The 16,288-nt window shown below is 48.6% G+C and overlaps 1 protein-coding gene across 1 annotated transcript; it reads right to left on the bottom strand.

Annotated features, from left to right (window-relative positions):
- Positions 1–1,457: 1,457 nt before the first annotated feature.
- Positions 1,458–14,945, bottom strand: SLC25A33 (solute carrier family 25 member 33). Its single transcript, XM_063176848.1, has 7 exons — positions 14,793–14,945; positions 8,529–8,711; positions 6,188–6,265; positions 5,109–5,209; positions 4,274–4,340; positions 2,728–3,008; positions 1,458–2,037 (listed from the first exon to the last, which is right to left on the bottom strand). The coding sequence occupies exons 1-7, from the start codon at positions 14,840–14,842 to the stop codon at positions 1,835–1,837; spliced, it is 963 nt and encodes a 320-aa protein (XP_063032918.1). The 5' UTR covers positions 14,843–14,945; the 3' UTR covers positions 1,458–1,834.
- Positions 14,946–16,288: the final 1,343 nt, after the last annotated feature.

Raw genomic sequence — 16,288 nt, 5'->3', positions numbered from 1 at the left:
AACCAAAAATCCTGCAGAATTCCTGATTTCCCATCAGATTTAGGCAAAACAAAAATTTGCTCCCTTTCTCTTGCTTTCTCTCTTACCAAATCCCAGACTTCTCAAAAGGCCTGGAGTTCCCTCCCCTCATTCTCAGAAGACATCAGCAGTCTACACATTTGACTAACATTTTAGAAGAGAGCTAGTGCACTGGAAGTATAGAGGAATGCTAATTTAGGAAAGAAAATCTCAGAAAATGTTTGAGAGTAGCAGCACAAGTGTCCTAGTTCTCAAAAATAGAAACACTGTTTTACAGTTTTATCTCCTATACAGAGTCTGAAGCTTCTGCTGCTCTTCATCTCCATTAAAAAAAAAAAAAAAGCCATGTCAATTTTTACTCAACTGTTTCCTATTTTAGCTTAGGAGGAACGTGATAAGTTATTTCCAGGAGGACATAATAGAAATCAGTTATTTTTTGCAGTTTTGCCTCATAATGAGGTACACACACACTCTACTCTCTCTGCACTGAGCTCCTACATCACACTGATGTCAAACCTGACCTCAAGCACCAGTCATCAGCTGGGCCCTACTGGGAACAAATAGGAAGGGTGGAATCTGGTTATCAGCCCATCCCATTTCTGCAGCAAATCCCACCTGAACTCCAGCTGCTCAGAGGCTCCCGCTCCTGCCAGGCTGTCTCCCATCTCTGCTGGGAGCACTCGGGGCTGCCCACAGCTCTGGTGCCACTCCAGGATCAGCAGCTGCTCACACCATGAGCAGCTCGTGGTTGTCACTGCAGGGAAGGCCAAAGCTGGGCTCAGATGCTGCAGGTTTGTCTCAGCTGCCAAAGCAAATGGCACTAATGAACAGCAGGCAGAGTGAGCAAAACAGCAGCCTACGTGTGAGTTCTAAAATGTTATCCTGCACCATCACTAGTAATTCATGTGCCACACTTTAGTCACAAGGTGCTGCTGCAATACAAGGGGGGGAAGATTTAAAATGAAAGCATATTCCAATGTTTTTGAAAGAACTACTCTCAAGTATGCAGGATATTTAAGTGAAAGGTAAGAATTGTATCATGAGAACTGTTGAAAATCTTTCATGGAACTCCCACAGAGCAGCCAGGCCACAACCACTGACTGTCCTTGTGCTCTCAGGCCTGCACCAAAGCCAGGTGTGAAAGCCAGGACAGATCTGTTCATCCCCACTACCATAACCACATGTCCCACATGCACAGGGGACACAGAACTGCAATTGCATTCTTGCTAAAAGCCTCCCACCATCACATTGCCAGTGCAAGTGGCTTTTCTAAGAGATGCTGGTGTGCACAGTTCATACCCTCAAACAGAGAAACACCCCAGGGTGTTCACACAGCAGTGAATGATGCACCCTGAAAAAAACAGAATTACTCAAAGTTATTTGGGCACTTAGGCTATTACAGTGCTCAAAAGCAATATGACCCAGTTATAAGAACACAGTTTCAAATGTCCAAGCCAGTTCTCCTGTTTTAATACAGTTTTAATGAACATCAGTCCAAGAGATCACTTGATAGCATGAGGTACATTCCTTGACCACATATGGCTGTGCTTAAGGAAAAGGACAAACATATAATTAAATTAAATACTGTAATTTAATTTAGTAGTAGTTTAATTATCAAGTTAAAAAAAATTATAATTAACTATTAACATTAATGACTTAAGACCTTTTAGAAAGCATGAGTCCAAAAGGAAATATCCACAGATGGTCACAGACTTGTAGTGCTTCCACCAGCACTGCCACCTGCAACAGTCTCTTAAAGGACTATTTGTTCAGTGAAGAAATTGGTCTTCAGTCTGTAAGAGGAGCCTCGGCTCTGCTACTTTGCGTGGTCTTCCAAGAGGTACACGATCAGCTCGTAGGTGGACAGGACAATGGCTGTGTTTGGGATCTGCCTGATGAGCTGGGCAAAGAGTCCTCTGTAGAAGGCCAGGTAGCCCTCCTCCCGTGCCACCAGCCGTGCTGTCTGCAGGAAAGCCTTGTACTTGGTGCCCTCCTCCCGCAGCCGCGTCCGGATCACCTCTGCACACAGAACACAGCCCAGTCACCCAGAGAAACTGCCAGCACCAGCAGGGCTCCTGTGGGCAAAGCCCAGGCACAGGGAAACCTCCTGCACCAGCTGGCACAGCCAGCCAGGAACCCTGGACACACTGCCCTCCAGGCAGGAGGGAGAGTTAGAGAGGAGCTCACCCCAGAACCCGGGACACACCGCCCTTCAGGCAAGAGGAAGAGTTAAAGAGCATTTCTCTTTCATGTGGAATAAATGAATGATTGGCTCATTGAAGCTAATTCAGATCTAAATGCTTTACTGATGCTCACGTAATCAATACTGGTCCTTCTACACAACGATGTCATTCACATCCATCCAAAAAGACTAACACTGTTCAGTGCCCAAGTGCTTCCCACAGCCTGATCACAGAATCCAGAGGCTGTGGGTACTTACCCAGTTGAGGCTACTAGTGAGAACAGAAACATTAGGCAATCAGTTTTTGGTGGCTTTTGAGTTGTTTTGAACCAGCAAGTCCCAATCACCAAGCACATGTCTCACTAGGAACAGTGGGACCAGCACTGAAAATGCCAGTGCAGAAGCCACAGTACCATGCATTTGGCCCTGCAAACAGCAAAGGCTTTTACAGCCCTAGACCCTGCATTTGTCTCAGATTCCAGGCAGCAGCTGTTGCAGTGCACTCACAAATGGAAGGGTTAACATACCATGAGGATAAGCAATACAGGAGGCACAGCCCTTGGAAACAGCAGCAGCAACCATCAGTCCAAAGAAGCTCGTCGAGGTCCTCTCGGTCCCATTAGAGGAAGGGGGCAGCTGGACTTCCTTCAGGTGCTTTTTTAAACTTTCATAAATAGCAAAGCAGATAATGGTCTCAGAAATCCCTGCATAGGAGGCAGTCAGGCCCCTATAGAAACCACGGACACCTTCTGTCTGGTAAACATGTCTAGCACACTGCAAAGCATTCATTGGTTTGGAGCCCCTCACTCTACAAAACAAACAGAACAGAACATATCATGAGTCAGGAAAAATAATTAGTATTAAAAAAACCCTTATGGCTTTCAATACTTTTTATAGCTATGGAAATGGTTCTCTAAGTTTTACTCCAAAATTCACCTAGGAAAGCTGCACAGAGCAGGACTACAATGCTAAGAGTGCACACTTGGCTTTGTTACTTCACTAATATATACTCATATTTCCTTCAGCTCAGGTTAAATCTAGTCTGTCACAGTTCACACCAAGGCTAAAAGACAATAAGCATTGAAGACACATGGCTTTGTGTCAAACTGGTGATTCCATTTAAAGCCATCTTCAGCAGGCCAAGAGACAGAAGTCCTGCTGCACGAGACATGATCCTTCATTTTGAGAGGCAGCACTCAGTTCAGAGGTGCCACCCTGCAAAGTGCTGGAATTAAGTCTTATAAATTATTTATAAAGTTGTCGTGCCTCATAAGATCCTTTTAATCTGACCTAGCATGTCCTTGCAGGAAGGAATTTCCATTCTAAGCAGTCAGGTTATTAGCAGAGTCCCTTATTGCTTTGATATCCACCAGTGACTGTGAAGCATTCAACTAAAAGAAATTGCTGTCAAATTCCCTCTGTCTTCTGGACGTGTGGTTAACAGTAACATGATGCAAAAGAACATTAACCCACTGCAGCAAATCCTTATTGCTTGTAGGAAGTTATATGAAATAAACTGCTGTGTGTTCACCCCAATTTGAAGGCAGCACCCTTTCTGTTACAGCCTCCTGAGCACCCCACCTGGCTGACCTGGGAGCAGTGCAGGTGATGCTGCCAAAAGGGACACAGGCTTCACCCTCATGCTCAGCCTCCCACTTAGCTCTCATGGCCCTTCCACAGCTTCTACCACTGCTGTATCACAACCTTCTGTCCTCAACACATTTATCCTCATCTTCAACCCCAGAGGATTCTGTAAGCAACACAGAGAAATAATGCTATGCTAAACTAAAGATTTACAGTGAAACCAGAGGCTGAACCTAACCCAGCACTCAAGGCAACTCCCACATCCTTCTCAATAGTTTCTGTGCACCAAACTGAGGAAAGACACACAGAACATGAACCTTTAGTCTGACCACACAGAAACATGGCTTGAAAGGTGGAACTGAGAGTCAGGGAAGAACTGGGCAAGACCTATCAAAATACAAAGAGCCATGAGTAAAACCATGATGGTTCAGTTTTCCAGAGGCTGCTGTGGCCACCCAGAGGCTCCCATTCCCCCCCTCAGTCACTCACTTCCGTTCCAGCTGCATTCTTGTTTTCACCATCCATATAGGGTTCATCAGGGAATTTGTGATAAAGGCTGAAAAAACACGACCACAAGTGCAGCTGAAGCCAGGCCATTGTATTGCCATGAACTCACACCCTGTGCAGAGACACCTTCAAAAGCCACACAGGGGCACAGCTTCCAATTTCATGCTAAAATTCAGGAGGCATCAACCCATGGATTCTTCCTTTTTGCACCTATTTGAATTTGTGTGTCATGCTCCTAAGGGCTGTTGCAGACAAGATCCCTGCCTTCCCGGCTGGATTTGGAATTCCAGCTCAAAGGAAACCCTTGGGGACACAAACCTGAACTGGACTCGTGTTCCCCAGGGCTGTAGGTGGTGCCATTGAGCTGCTCATTAACAGAACCCACCCCTAATTAAGAGCTTGCTTAGGGAATGATTATTTTTAGTGACCACTCTGGTGACTGATGACTGAACTAGGGGAGCTCTTCTGCAGTATTTTTCCTACAAGAACAAACTATTTTTTCCCAGCCTGGTAGGAAAAATACAACACCCTGAAACAATTTGGCAAAAGCAGTATCAGAAGTTTAATGGTGTTTACGAATATTTTTTCCTTGCATTAAGAGACACGACCAGAATATTGCAGTAGGAAAAAACATCCTAAATTAGTAAACAACAATCTACAAATATTTCTGTGCTGAACAGAAAAACACTTCCTCTGTAGACAAGGCCAGCTAGAGCTAACAAACTCCTGGGTTTTGGCATACACCAACCCAGACTTAGGGCACATTTTCAGCACCTGCCACACACTGGCCTCTGTTCTAGGAATTACAAACACTCACCTGCAGAACCTGCAGAACAGATGTGCACAATGTTGCTGTTGGGCACAAACATGCTGTTAAACTGCTCTTTGGCTTTGGAGTAGCAGGCAAAATAGACAGCTCTGTGGGGGAAAAAAGAAGAAAAGCATTGTAAAACACATAATGCCAAACTGGACAATTACTGTTCTTTTCCCAGCCCCCTGAAAACCACAACTCTCTGAGGAGGCCTCCACATGACTACTTCCATCTGCACGGACACAGGGGGTTTGTGTTCTCTCTTCCCGTACACTGCAGTGCCACAGTTTGACTTGACACCCACAGGGCAGGAATATTTTGCTGTGGGAGGCAGCACGGGGCTGCAGACAGCACGAGTGGGTTGCATGGGAAAGCAGAGCCCTGGATTCAGAGCCCTGCTGCAGGGGTTACCTGTACAGAAACAGCATTCCCTGCTTCTGTGGGGACATCCCACCTACCAGGCAAGGGGCCAGAGAGGGAGTTCACCTCTCCTCAGGTTCCCTTCTGACTGGAAAACTAGCTCTAACTGGTTCAGTTTCAGGCAGAGAACATCTGCCAATATCCAAAGTGCTAATGAGTTTATAATTTCCTAGACAGAGAGATCTTCAGCCCTGCCAAGAACAGGACAAACTCTGGTGCTGCTGAAAGAGGGACACGCACCCCTTCTGGGGCTGTGTGGCACCAGTGAGACTCCTGTCCCCTGGCATGCCATCTCCCACTCCCTAGGCAGGCACTGGGAATGTCCAGGGGAAACAGGACATTAGAATAATGCAATTATTAACCTACAGACTTTTCTGCACTGCTTTCTCTTCCTTTTCAGGCTCAGAAGCAGCTCTTGCAATAACTTGGAACTTAAGTATAGTTGGCATTTAAGTGCCTTATTTACTCTGCATCTTCCAGTGTTATAGAAGTGTAAACCAGATTTTTATCAGTGTTTCTTGATGTGTACACTGAGCAGAATGCAGACACAAATCTCAGTTTACAGAAGGGAGAACTTCATGACCTATTATTTTGAATCACAAATGCACTGCAACATTTGTGTTGGCACCTTAAACATGGCTTTTAGCAATAGTTTAACTATTTACCTTGATGGTGCAACTCCAACCAAGTTTGGACCCAGCCCTCGGAAGAGTGACCTTGGTCCTTCTTTTTCCAGAATTGACCTTAAAATACAAAACAAACAGGGAGGGAGAAGACAGTATTTGAGTTCAAAGTTAGTTTCTTGTTCTCTTGGGCAGAGAACCAAAAGAACTACACAAAAGCAAAGACTATGACTTGTGGAGCTGTTAGATTTTAATCTACATGATATACTTCGAAATAAGTGGAATTATAGACTGAGTAAAAACCACTGTACCATGAAATTCAGTGCTCTACAGGCAAATGGGTGTCAAATGGCATGGGGTTATAATTTCCATTCTTTGAGAGCTGTCAGGAATTGAACTGAAGTTTCATGGAGAAGCCAGTGATAGCTGACTGATGAACAAAGAATATTTTTAGTGTTCTCTGTATCTAAGCAATTCAGAAGTTTGCTTCCCATACAGTCCTGTACAGAGGAATGGAAAAAGAAATCCTTTTTTCCTTTCACAATTACCTAGGGATGTGCTTTTCCCCCCAAGAAAGCTGAATGTGGCAGTCCCACTACAAACAATGGGAGTGCACAGTCTGCCACAGCAGCTCACCCTGGGAAAAGCAGGCAAGAAATTCCAATTCTGGGTGGCTCTGTGGGTGTGCACTGCACCCTCTGGAGCTGCCAGCCTCCCACAGTTTGCTCTCCAGCCTCTCACAGTTTGCTCTCCAGCCTCTCACAGTTTGCTCTCCAGGTCACTGGCACTGCTCAGAGTGCTCCCCACAGACTTCAGCCCAAGCTCATTTGACAGCAGCAGCTTCTGGAACACTTTTGTTTTCTGCAGCAGAGCTGAACTTTCTGTATAAACTCCAGGGCTGAGTGTTTCCAAGGAGACAGATCCACCGACTACTTGTTCTTTGTCACTTAACAGTCACGACTGCAGCTTCCAGCTGGGCTAACTCATCAGAATCCTAAATGGATTAGACAAACCAGCCTGCCCTTCTGGAGTGCTTTCTATCAGCAGCAGCCTGAACCTGCCCTCTGGGTACCTGTTTTCCTTCTATTTGCAGCAGTCAAGGCCTTTCATACTCAACACCTTTAACTCTCACAGAGCAATTTCCCTGCCAGGGCTCCTTCCTTAGCCACACAATTTTCCCAAACCATGTCCAAATCATGCCCAGTTTGGCAATGATCAGAACTGAGAAAGGGATGAAAGGGTAAAAGCAAGGGACTGCACTTCTGTCTTCAAACATTTGTATTTTCTCAGGTCATTATCAATAGCATTATCTGCTCCTCACAGATGCTGTCTGCAAGGGAATGACAGCAGAAACACTTTGCTCTCACTTCTAAAGCATCTAAAGTAATCAGGTTGAAAGCTTGGCAATACACACAGCTAAGCAATTCCTGAAGTGAAATTAAATCAAGGTCCCAGTCACCAAACTTAATGAGCTTAATAAATATATTAAAAGGCTGACCCATTTTAAATCATTTCTTCTCTCCCTAAAAATAAAAGACAACTCCAGAAAACGATGGGCCCAGAGGATTAATTAAGATCTTTCTGCCTCAAAAGTTTTCACTTTCTTTAGTTACAGCTGCCTAAAGTCCAGTGCTGCAAGGTGAAAAGACAGCAAAGGAAAGGGCATTAAAATCAAAGCAACTGGCACTGCCTTCTGCATTCAGTCACGAATTGCTCTAGACTCACCTCTGAGTAGACAAAGAAACGTTTGGCAGGGGAGAGCAGGCTGTTTACAATACAGAAACTCAAGTCCCAGAATGACTCCAGCCAGAGAGCTCTGCAGAGAATTTGAATTAGCACTCAGTGTTATATAACTGTGCAGCTTCTCCCCAGGCAGCCTGCCAGGCGTGCTGGCCTTACATAAAATCATTCAGCTCGCTCTGCTGGGCAGTATTTTCCTTGGCACTGCTGCCACCTGATCTCTGCAGGACCTCTGCATCACCCTGGGCTGCCCAAGCAGCCAAACAAACTCAATTCTTCTGCAGGAGGGCTGACCATAAATCCATGGTGCTGTGCTATTAACATACAGGAGCTGAGACTGTCAGAGATGCTGGTGGAACTTTGAGCAGCTGTTTGATAATTTCACATTTCCTCTTCTTTATGAGCACACCTCTGAAAGGGAGCAGCTAGAGCATCCAACATTGCAGTCTGCACCACTCAAGGCTTTTAACAGAGACCAAGACAGGTGTAGCCAGGACTGATGCACAACAATGATCAGCAAAGACAACAGCTAACAGCAGAGGAGAGCTCAGAAAGGCAGCCACAGCCCCCAGGACCCCCACAGGATACTTTATTTTAGTGAAGTGGAACTGGGAATGGTGACTGGAGGAGGAGCAGCACTCACTTGAGAACACTGAAGAGCCCAGGGGACACAGATGTTGGCCTGACCATTCCTTCCCCACTGATGGTCCCCAGCTGCACCTGGGGGTAATACACAGTCCTGGTGAAGGCCAGCTTTGAAGACTGAAGCCTCGTCTTTATCACCTCCAAGGGACAGGTAAAGATGGCTCCAACTGTTCCTCCACACCTGCAGGGCACAAAGAGAAGGCAGAATGTGACACAGGTTGTTGCAGGGATGTGCAGAAGCACAGCACAGGAATGAGGTCTGAAGGCTGCTCTGGTTGTTCCACGCTGGACAAACAGGCAGGGCAGACTGTGCCCATGCCCTGGTGGGCAGGGATGGGAATGGTAAACACAGAGGTGATTCCAGCACCAACAAACATCCCTGACTGACCACGGGGTCAGGGCACCAGTGACTGCTCCCACGTCCTGCCAGGACCTGGGAGCTCTGCCTGTAAACACTTCCATGGCATCCCTCTCTCGGAGCTGCTGTCCTAAAACACACACAGCCTTGCATGGATTTTTCTTATGGGAAGCAGGAAGCTGCCAGATGAGATCAAGCCACTGGGGATTAGGACACTACAGAATGAAAAAAATAACATAATTCTTCACCATTTCAGTACTTGTGAATAAAGAACGGCCTTCAGAAATAGCAAACATCAAAAATACACTAAGCTAGGCACTCCTAAAAACAATGGGTATCAACTTTTTTAGGGGGGAAGGAGGGAAGGAGCAGCAAGGATGAGAAGGAGGGTTGGTAAAGAGAATAACAGGGCAGAAAGGCTCCTAAAGAACAGACCTCCCATACTCTGATAACAGAGGGACAAAAATGAAATATTATACACACATGGCCCTATAACAGGCATATATTAATCTTAATACAATCAGACTGAGCCTCAAAAAAAAGGACATCAGGCAAGAATATAAAGTGTATGAGTCCTAATTTCATCCATGATCTGGAAAGTGACTGGTCAAACTATTTCTCTCTCTGCTGCTGTTCCTCTTGGGTAATTGAATGTTCCTTCTGGCAAACTCCATGATTAAACATAATGCTGAGGTTGGCTAAAAGGTAATATATCTACATTTTATTGCTCAAACACACTGGGATTTAGGAAGACTTCAGTAAATATTTTGGGTTTCTTGCAAGGGTATTTACTACAGCTGAACTGGCTAGGAAATATTTTCTTTGTTTGCACAAGTGTCAAAGCATGTGATTGCTTCAGAAACCTGTGTTTATGATTTTCCTTAGAAAACACCAGGGGTCAACAACTTAAATCTCTTTGATGTTCATGTGAAATTGCAATTTTGGTAGTTTTCCATGAAAGGGAGATGAATTAAAAAATAACTGTACCCTTTTTCTTGTGTACAAAACCCCACATTGCTTGCTAAAGAACAGTGCATGCACTAATTTGGGAACAGAGATCCACAGAAGGCCATTAATAAAGGCATTAGTGGGTATTTTCTAAAGTCCTCTCCAGACATAACTACCTTACTAGGAGAATCTTTTTTTAAACACGAGGAAAGGGCAATAAAAGAATGGCAGAAAGCTCCAAGCTGTAGATGCACAGCAGCCCATGAATGCAGCTCATTTTGCCTGCCGAACCAGTGTGTTTTACCTGAACAGAAACCATTCTCTGCCAAAGCCCCAAAGGGGCATTGACAGCGTGGCCACCCAGGCTGGGCAGCCACAGAACTCCAGGCTCTTCACCAGGCTCCAAAAACACCCCAGGGAACACAACTTCCTCCCCACAGCTTCCAGGTCCTGCAAGATTCTTTCCAAGCAGGAGCCCAAACTCTGCTTTTCAAATGCAAATGCACCCACCAGAAGAAACTGCAGTGGTGGACACTGGTAATGTGATTAAACAGCACTGTTCAGTTCCTCTTCCTTGCTGAAAGGGATGGAAACCTAAACGAGGGACAATCCACAGGTGCACAGTGACAGACCCTGTGAGATAGAGCTCTGCCCTCATCTCTCTGAAAGCTTCTGAGGGTTGACTGAAGCCACTGAGCTGATCATGAACTGGAATTGTGTCATCTGGCTCTGAAACACCCAGACCTTATCAGCCTCTGATTATTGTGTGTGCTGGAGCAGGGCTGGGAGCCGAGCCCTCTGTGGCTCCACACAGCCAGGAGGAAACGGCTTCAGCTCATCCTTCTCTCTTCTGTCAGGTGCCTCTCACCTCTCTGAAATGAGAGAGGCCCATCAGGAAAACCTTCCCTGTTCCCACAGACATTACCTGGACAGAAAGTGTTCTCAGGGTCCCCCCCACTGCTGCCTTTCCAACTGTGTCCATCCAATACAGACACACATACGTGCAATTAACTCCTGACTAATCACCACGCTCCAGGGCAACTGCAAGTCTGGGGAACTTCATCAAAGTGATTGGATTGCCTTAATTCCCAACTCCTTTATCTACCAAGGCTCCACTACTGTGCATTCAGTCCTCAGTCCCCATTTATTTCACATTAAAACAGTACTTGGACAGTAACAATTCATAAATTCATAAATGGAAACTTTATTTTCTATTTCTGAACTACCAGCTGCTCAGTCTAGTGACTCCTTGCCCCACAGTTTTTTAGCTCTGGCTTATTCTCTCCCACATCAGCTGTCTTCTTGCCTTCCTAGCCCACTCCTTGCCTTTCAGCCTGATAATCCAGTTAATCTATGCAGCCTTTAATATTTAAGTATTTCTGCTAATGCATATATAATCCTCTGATACCCAGCATGACAAGTTAGTATCTGCAACACCAGTTTTGACACTCAGAGTTTATGTTGTCAGTGGAACATTTCAGAAAAAAAATGTTATCTAACAGCAATTCCCAGAGTGTCACCAGGGTGCACACATTATGTCCCAAACATAAACACACTGCAGACAGTTCAAGTAAGGACTTTGATGTATTGGGCAGTTTTTTCAGATGAGATGATTTTCCTTTGCATGGGAATCCCACACATCATCCCCTGGGAAGATGCCTGACAAACAACACACTGTGCACAGAAGAAACACTTTGTATTCCTGGGGTGTCCCAAATGCCTACAAACAACCTCAGCTGCATAAACAGCCACAGACCCTGAAACACTCAGGGATATGGAGCAGGATAAACTGGATTTGGGAAAATCGTGAGCTGCAATCAAGCCCTCACTCTGTGAGTCAGGGTTTTTGGTGCATCAGTGCAGCACAACAGCTCCAGAGATGTGAATGCAGCGCTCACTGCACGAGCCTCTTGCAAAAATCCTCAAGCAGAGTCTAAATCTGTCCTTGGTGAACAGCACAGAAACCCCCTGGAAACAAAACACCACAGCAGAGTGTTTTCAACAGGTCAAACATGGTGATACAGAATGTACTCCCTATTAACAGCTGAAGAAATAGAATTTACTTCCATAAAGAGAAGAACGCTTAAAAAACACACAGAGGACACACACATCAGAATCCAATTCCCATTCTTCTCCTGCTGCCAGGTTCCTATCTGTACAGAGTCCATCCCCAAAGTATCGATGACCTGCATTTGAAACAAACTCTCAGCACCCACTAGCACAACTGATAGAGATGCCAAGAATCTTAATTAAGGCTTACTTCATCAGTCCTAGACTTAATTACAGAGCAATATTCTTAATACAAACATCAAGCCAACCTGAATGTTAAAGGAAGGCCTGCAGAACAAAGTCCTTCCAGCAGAGCACCACTGACTTCAGCAAGGTCACAAAATGATGGAGCTGCCTGGTTACAGCAATCACAGCTCAGAACCAGCCTGACACATTTGGCTTGGATTTGATTTTGTATTGATTTTCTAAAACACGCCACATGCTCCAGCACGACACGCACACCTGAAACAGCAAAGCAGGTTCCACCTTTGATATTTCATTACTGCATCATCCAGACTGTGAACAAAACAAGCCTCTGCATTCTCTGATGCCAAGGAAACTGAGTTCCAGAGCGATACAGACTGCTCCTAATGCTTTAATGCTATTAACCATTCATTCAATTTCCACCTAATCACGCTGTTACCAGGTGTAGCTATTCCTGTAAGCATTTCCTGTGCTCCTTGAGGTGGGGAACGCACAGGAACCTGAACCAGGAGCAGGGTGGGACAGTCAATCCCAGCACAGCTCCCAGTGCTGGACCACACAACCATCTTCAGGTGAACACTGCTTCTCTCCACGTCACAGGTGGAAGCATTTCCCAGCCTGTTTGTCAGCATCAGCACATTGCCTAACACCACCACTTCTTAGGAAATCTCTGGAGCAACCAGCATTCCTCCAGCTGGGAAAACAACACGGAGAACAGCTTTTTCCCAAACAAAAACAAGCAACAACTGCACCGACTTCAGCAGGGAAACAGGAGCCCCGAGCTGCAAACACCCTGGTGTCTGTTGTGCATCACTGTCCCTGCTGTCCAGCCCTCAGAGCCAGGCTCCCACCACAGCCCCACGGGCACTCTTGGCTTGCTGCTGCTGGAGGCCTGGAAAGGGACTAACAGAAACTAAAGGGGCAAGGAGTCTGTCTGCCTGAATGACCTGGTTAATAGGAAACCATCTGTTTCAACAGCTGGAGAGCACTGTGCAACACTCAGGTGCATTTCATCACTCCCAGCCCCTCAAGTGCCAAACATTCTATTCTGGCCCCTCAGACTATCTCAGGCTGGCCTGCCTGCTTTGTGCAAACACAGAGATAGGAATTACTTTTAATCTGACACCACAGCCCACCCCCACCTTCCCAGAAAACCCAACAATGCCTCTATCAAAGCTATTTCAAGTGAATGGGTTCCTTTTACTTTCTCTGCATAAACCAATTTACAACTGAACAGAGTACTGGGATCCCTGCACAAGGCAGGGGTACAATAAATCACCAAGGAAGATGCTGGCTTCCCAGAACTAGATTAAAACACTGTTGAGCTTAAAATTCCTATTTATTTATAGTCTGAGGAGTTACATGAGGACAGCAGGAGCTGCGGATGGGCGCTGTTACTGTCCAAACAAATTCCACGAGTACACCCAGGTCCAGCTTGTGTCCCAGGCTCCAGGTACTGCTCTGATGCAGGTGGGGGAGGCAGAGGGGACAGAGCATTCAGGCCAGCAGAAGGGCAGCGTCTCTGAAAAACTCAACATTTGTTTGGTTTAATATTATATTAAATAAACCTATTGCTCCAGGGACATGTCAGAGGAAAGAGAAGTATCCTGTTAAGCAACAGAAAAACCAATGGTCTACTTAAATCAGACAGATTTAAACTAACAACAGGTTTCATGTTGGCTTCCTAATTACTGTCAGCTGACAAGCACTAAGGAATAGTCTATTACTCAGATAATTAAGCTGTTAAAAAACTGAAATAAAGTATTTCTGACAAGGCCAAAAGTGCAATTAATCTGCACAACAGATGATTAAAACCTAATTTACACCATACAATTATCTTCCTAGACTACTATTAAAATAACTGCAATAAGTTAATTTTCTAAGGGTTTCTGCTTGGTGGTTTATGGGTTAGGGCTGTTACTTTTAGCTTTTAACACAACAAACCCAATACAAGTCCTTGAAGCCAGAACAGAAGTGGGCTGCCACGCCAGGTCTCATTCAGACACAAGTGCCAGCACCTTTTCCACCCCTGTTCCCATGCTGTGCCCCTGCGGGCCGGAGGGAGCCGGCATCGCTGAGCAGAGCTCGCCCCGCTCTGCAGCACGGAGCTGCGGGGAACCGGGGCCGGCATCCCCCGAGCCGGCATCCCGCGGCCGTGGGGAACCGGGGCCGGCATCCCCCGAGCCGGCAACCCGCGGGCCGTGAGGAACCGGGCCGGCATCCCGCGGGCCGTGAGGAACCGGGCCGGCATCCCCCGGCCGTGGGGAACCGGGCCGGCATCCCGCGGCCGTGGGGAACCGGGCCGGCATCCCGCGGCCGTGGGGAACCGGGGCCGGCATCCCGCGGCCGTGAGGAACCGGGCCGGCATCCCCCGGCCGTGGGGAACCGGGCCGGCATCCCGCGGGCCGTACCGGGTCATTGACCGCCCGGGCCGGGCTCTGTCACCGAGCACCGCCGCGTGTGGCGACAGCGCGGCCCGGGAGCGCCCGGCGGTCGGGAACGGGGGCGGGAAAGGCCCCGCTCGCCTCCGGCGGGGAACGGAGCGGCGGCTGAGGGCAGCGGCCCCGGCCCGGCCGCTGCGGGGTCTGTCTGTCCCGGGGGCACAGCGAGGTCTGTCCGCCCCTCGGGCACAGCGGGTCCCGGTCACGCCCCGGTCCCGGGGGCACAGCGTGTCCCGGCCCTGCCCCGGTGCCCCGCACTCACCCCCCGGCGAAGAGGTGCAGCAGGGTGTTCTCCTGCGGGCCGCCCGCCATGGCGGCGATGAGGACGCTGAGGAGGATGAGGAGGATGAAGGGCAGGGCGGTGCCGGCTCCCGGTGTCACCGCCGGGCCGCGCGCCGAACGGGCCGCGCGCGCGTGACGCCGCCGGGGGGGGCGTGGCCGGCGGCCGCGCGTGACGTCACTGCAGCGAGAGACACCGCCCCCCTCAGTGACGTCACGGGGCAGCCGAAGACAAAAATAAAATCATTTTAGGGATCGTCTAATCCCAAACCTGCCGGGAATGTTTAGGGACGACGTGCAGGTTATTGGGAGGTGTTGCAGCGCCGGTAGAGCAGCTACAGGCTTTGTGTGGGGCGCGCTGTGGGTAAAGAACGCCGGTCAGCAGGGAGGCGCCACACCAGGCCAGCTCCACGCGGCTCACTGCGAGATTTTCACCAAAACGGGCCCTTTATTACCAAAACTGTCCCTTTTCCACCCAATCTGTCCCGTTCCCGCCCGGTTCTGCCGCAGCGCCCTCTGCCGCGCTGTCCTGGCCGTGTCCCGGTGCCGCGGTGACAGCAGCGCCGCCCCGGCACCGAGCCCGAGCCGCGGCGAGCAGAGCTCTGCGATGGGGTCAGCTATCCCGCCCCATGACCGGCAGCACGCTGGGAGCAGTGCCAGACCCTGATCTGATTGTCCCGCTGAGGAGGGACAGTCCCCCCATGGAGGAGTGTGACACGCGGGGTCCGCACCGGGGCTGGCCCGGGGGTGCTCCGAGCCGCTCCGAGCCCGAGCACCGCTGTCACTACAGAGAGCAGCAACAGTTACTGAGCCCTGGGCCACCTGCCCTGCTCGGGCCGGCCTCCTTCCTGCAGCGTGGCTCCAGACTGGTTAGAATGGCCGTGCTTGGTTAGCACGGCTCCAGCCCGGTTTGCAGGGCTCTAGCTTGGTTAGCACGGCTGCAGTCCAGTTTGCAAGCCTTTAGCTTGGTTAGTGTGGCTTCAGCCCAGTTAGCACAGCTGCAGTCCAGTTAGCATGGCTCCGGCCTGATTAGCACGGCTCCAGCCCGGTTAGCACGGCTCCAGCCCGGTTCGCGCGGCTCCAGCCCGGTTAGCACGGCTGGGCCGGGTGCCGCACACATTCCCCAGCGCTCCTCACCGGGCTGCAGGACAGGATGCTCGGCAGGACGCTCGGCACTCCTTCCCCAGCAGGGAGCACTGCAGGAGCGGCGTTGGCAGCAGAGCCGCCCGGGAGCTGCAGGGATTGAGCACAGGATTGATCTTGGGCAGCCTGGCTGCACCTTTGCCTGGAAACGCCTAAAAGCCTCCTGCTCCCCCTCACCAAACACGTCGGCAAGGAGAGATCAGCTCTGATAAGCTCCGATTTCTCTGAAGCCATGTCACACAAAACCATCGCACTGTTTGAGCCGAAAGTTCTCCCAGCTTCCTGGGCATCATCACCTTGGTTTACCTTCTCTTTGGCCAGGTGGGACGAGGAGCT

The sequence above is a fragment of the Melospiza melodia genome, chromosome 26 (genome assembly GCF_035770615.1).
Source record: "Melospiza melodia melodia isolate bMelMel2 chromosome 26, bMelMel2.pri, whole genome shotgun sequence".
NCBI classification, from domain to species: domain Eukaryota; kingdom Metazoa; phylum Chordata; class Aves; order Passeriformes; family Passerellidae; genus Melospiza; species Melospiza melodia.
The sequence above is the reverse complement of the archived record's forward strand: the minus strand, read 5'-3'. Positions and strand labels throughout refer to the sequence as shown.

Excerpts from the sequence above, each read along its gene's own strand:
- SLC25A33 (XM_063176848.1), bottom strand. The coding sequence starts at position 14,842 with ATGGCGGGCGGCCCGCAGGAGAACACCCTGCTGCACCTCTTCGCCGGG. Across the intron at positions 8,712-14,792 it reads CTGCACCTCTTCGCCGGGGG|GTGTGGAGGAACAGTTGGAG; the intron begins GTGAGTGCGGGG and ends TGTGCCCTGCAG. Across the intron at positions 3,009-4,273 it reads AGAATGCAGCTGGAACGGAA|AGTGAGGGGCTCCAAACCAA; the intron begins GTGAGTGACTGA and ends TTTGTTTTGTAG.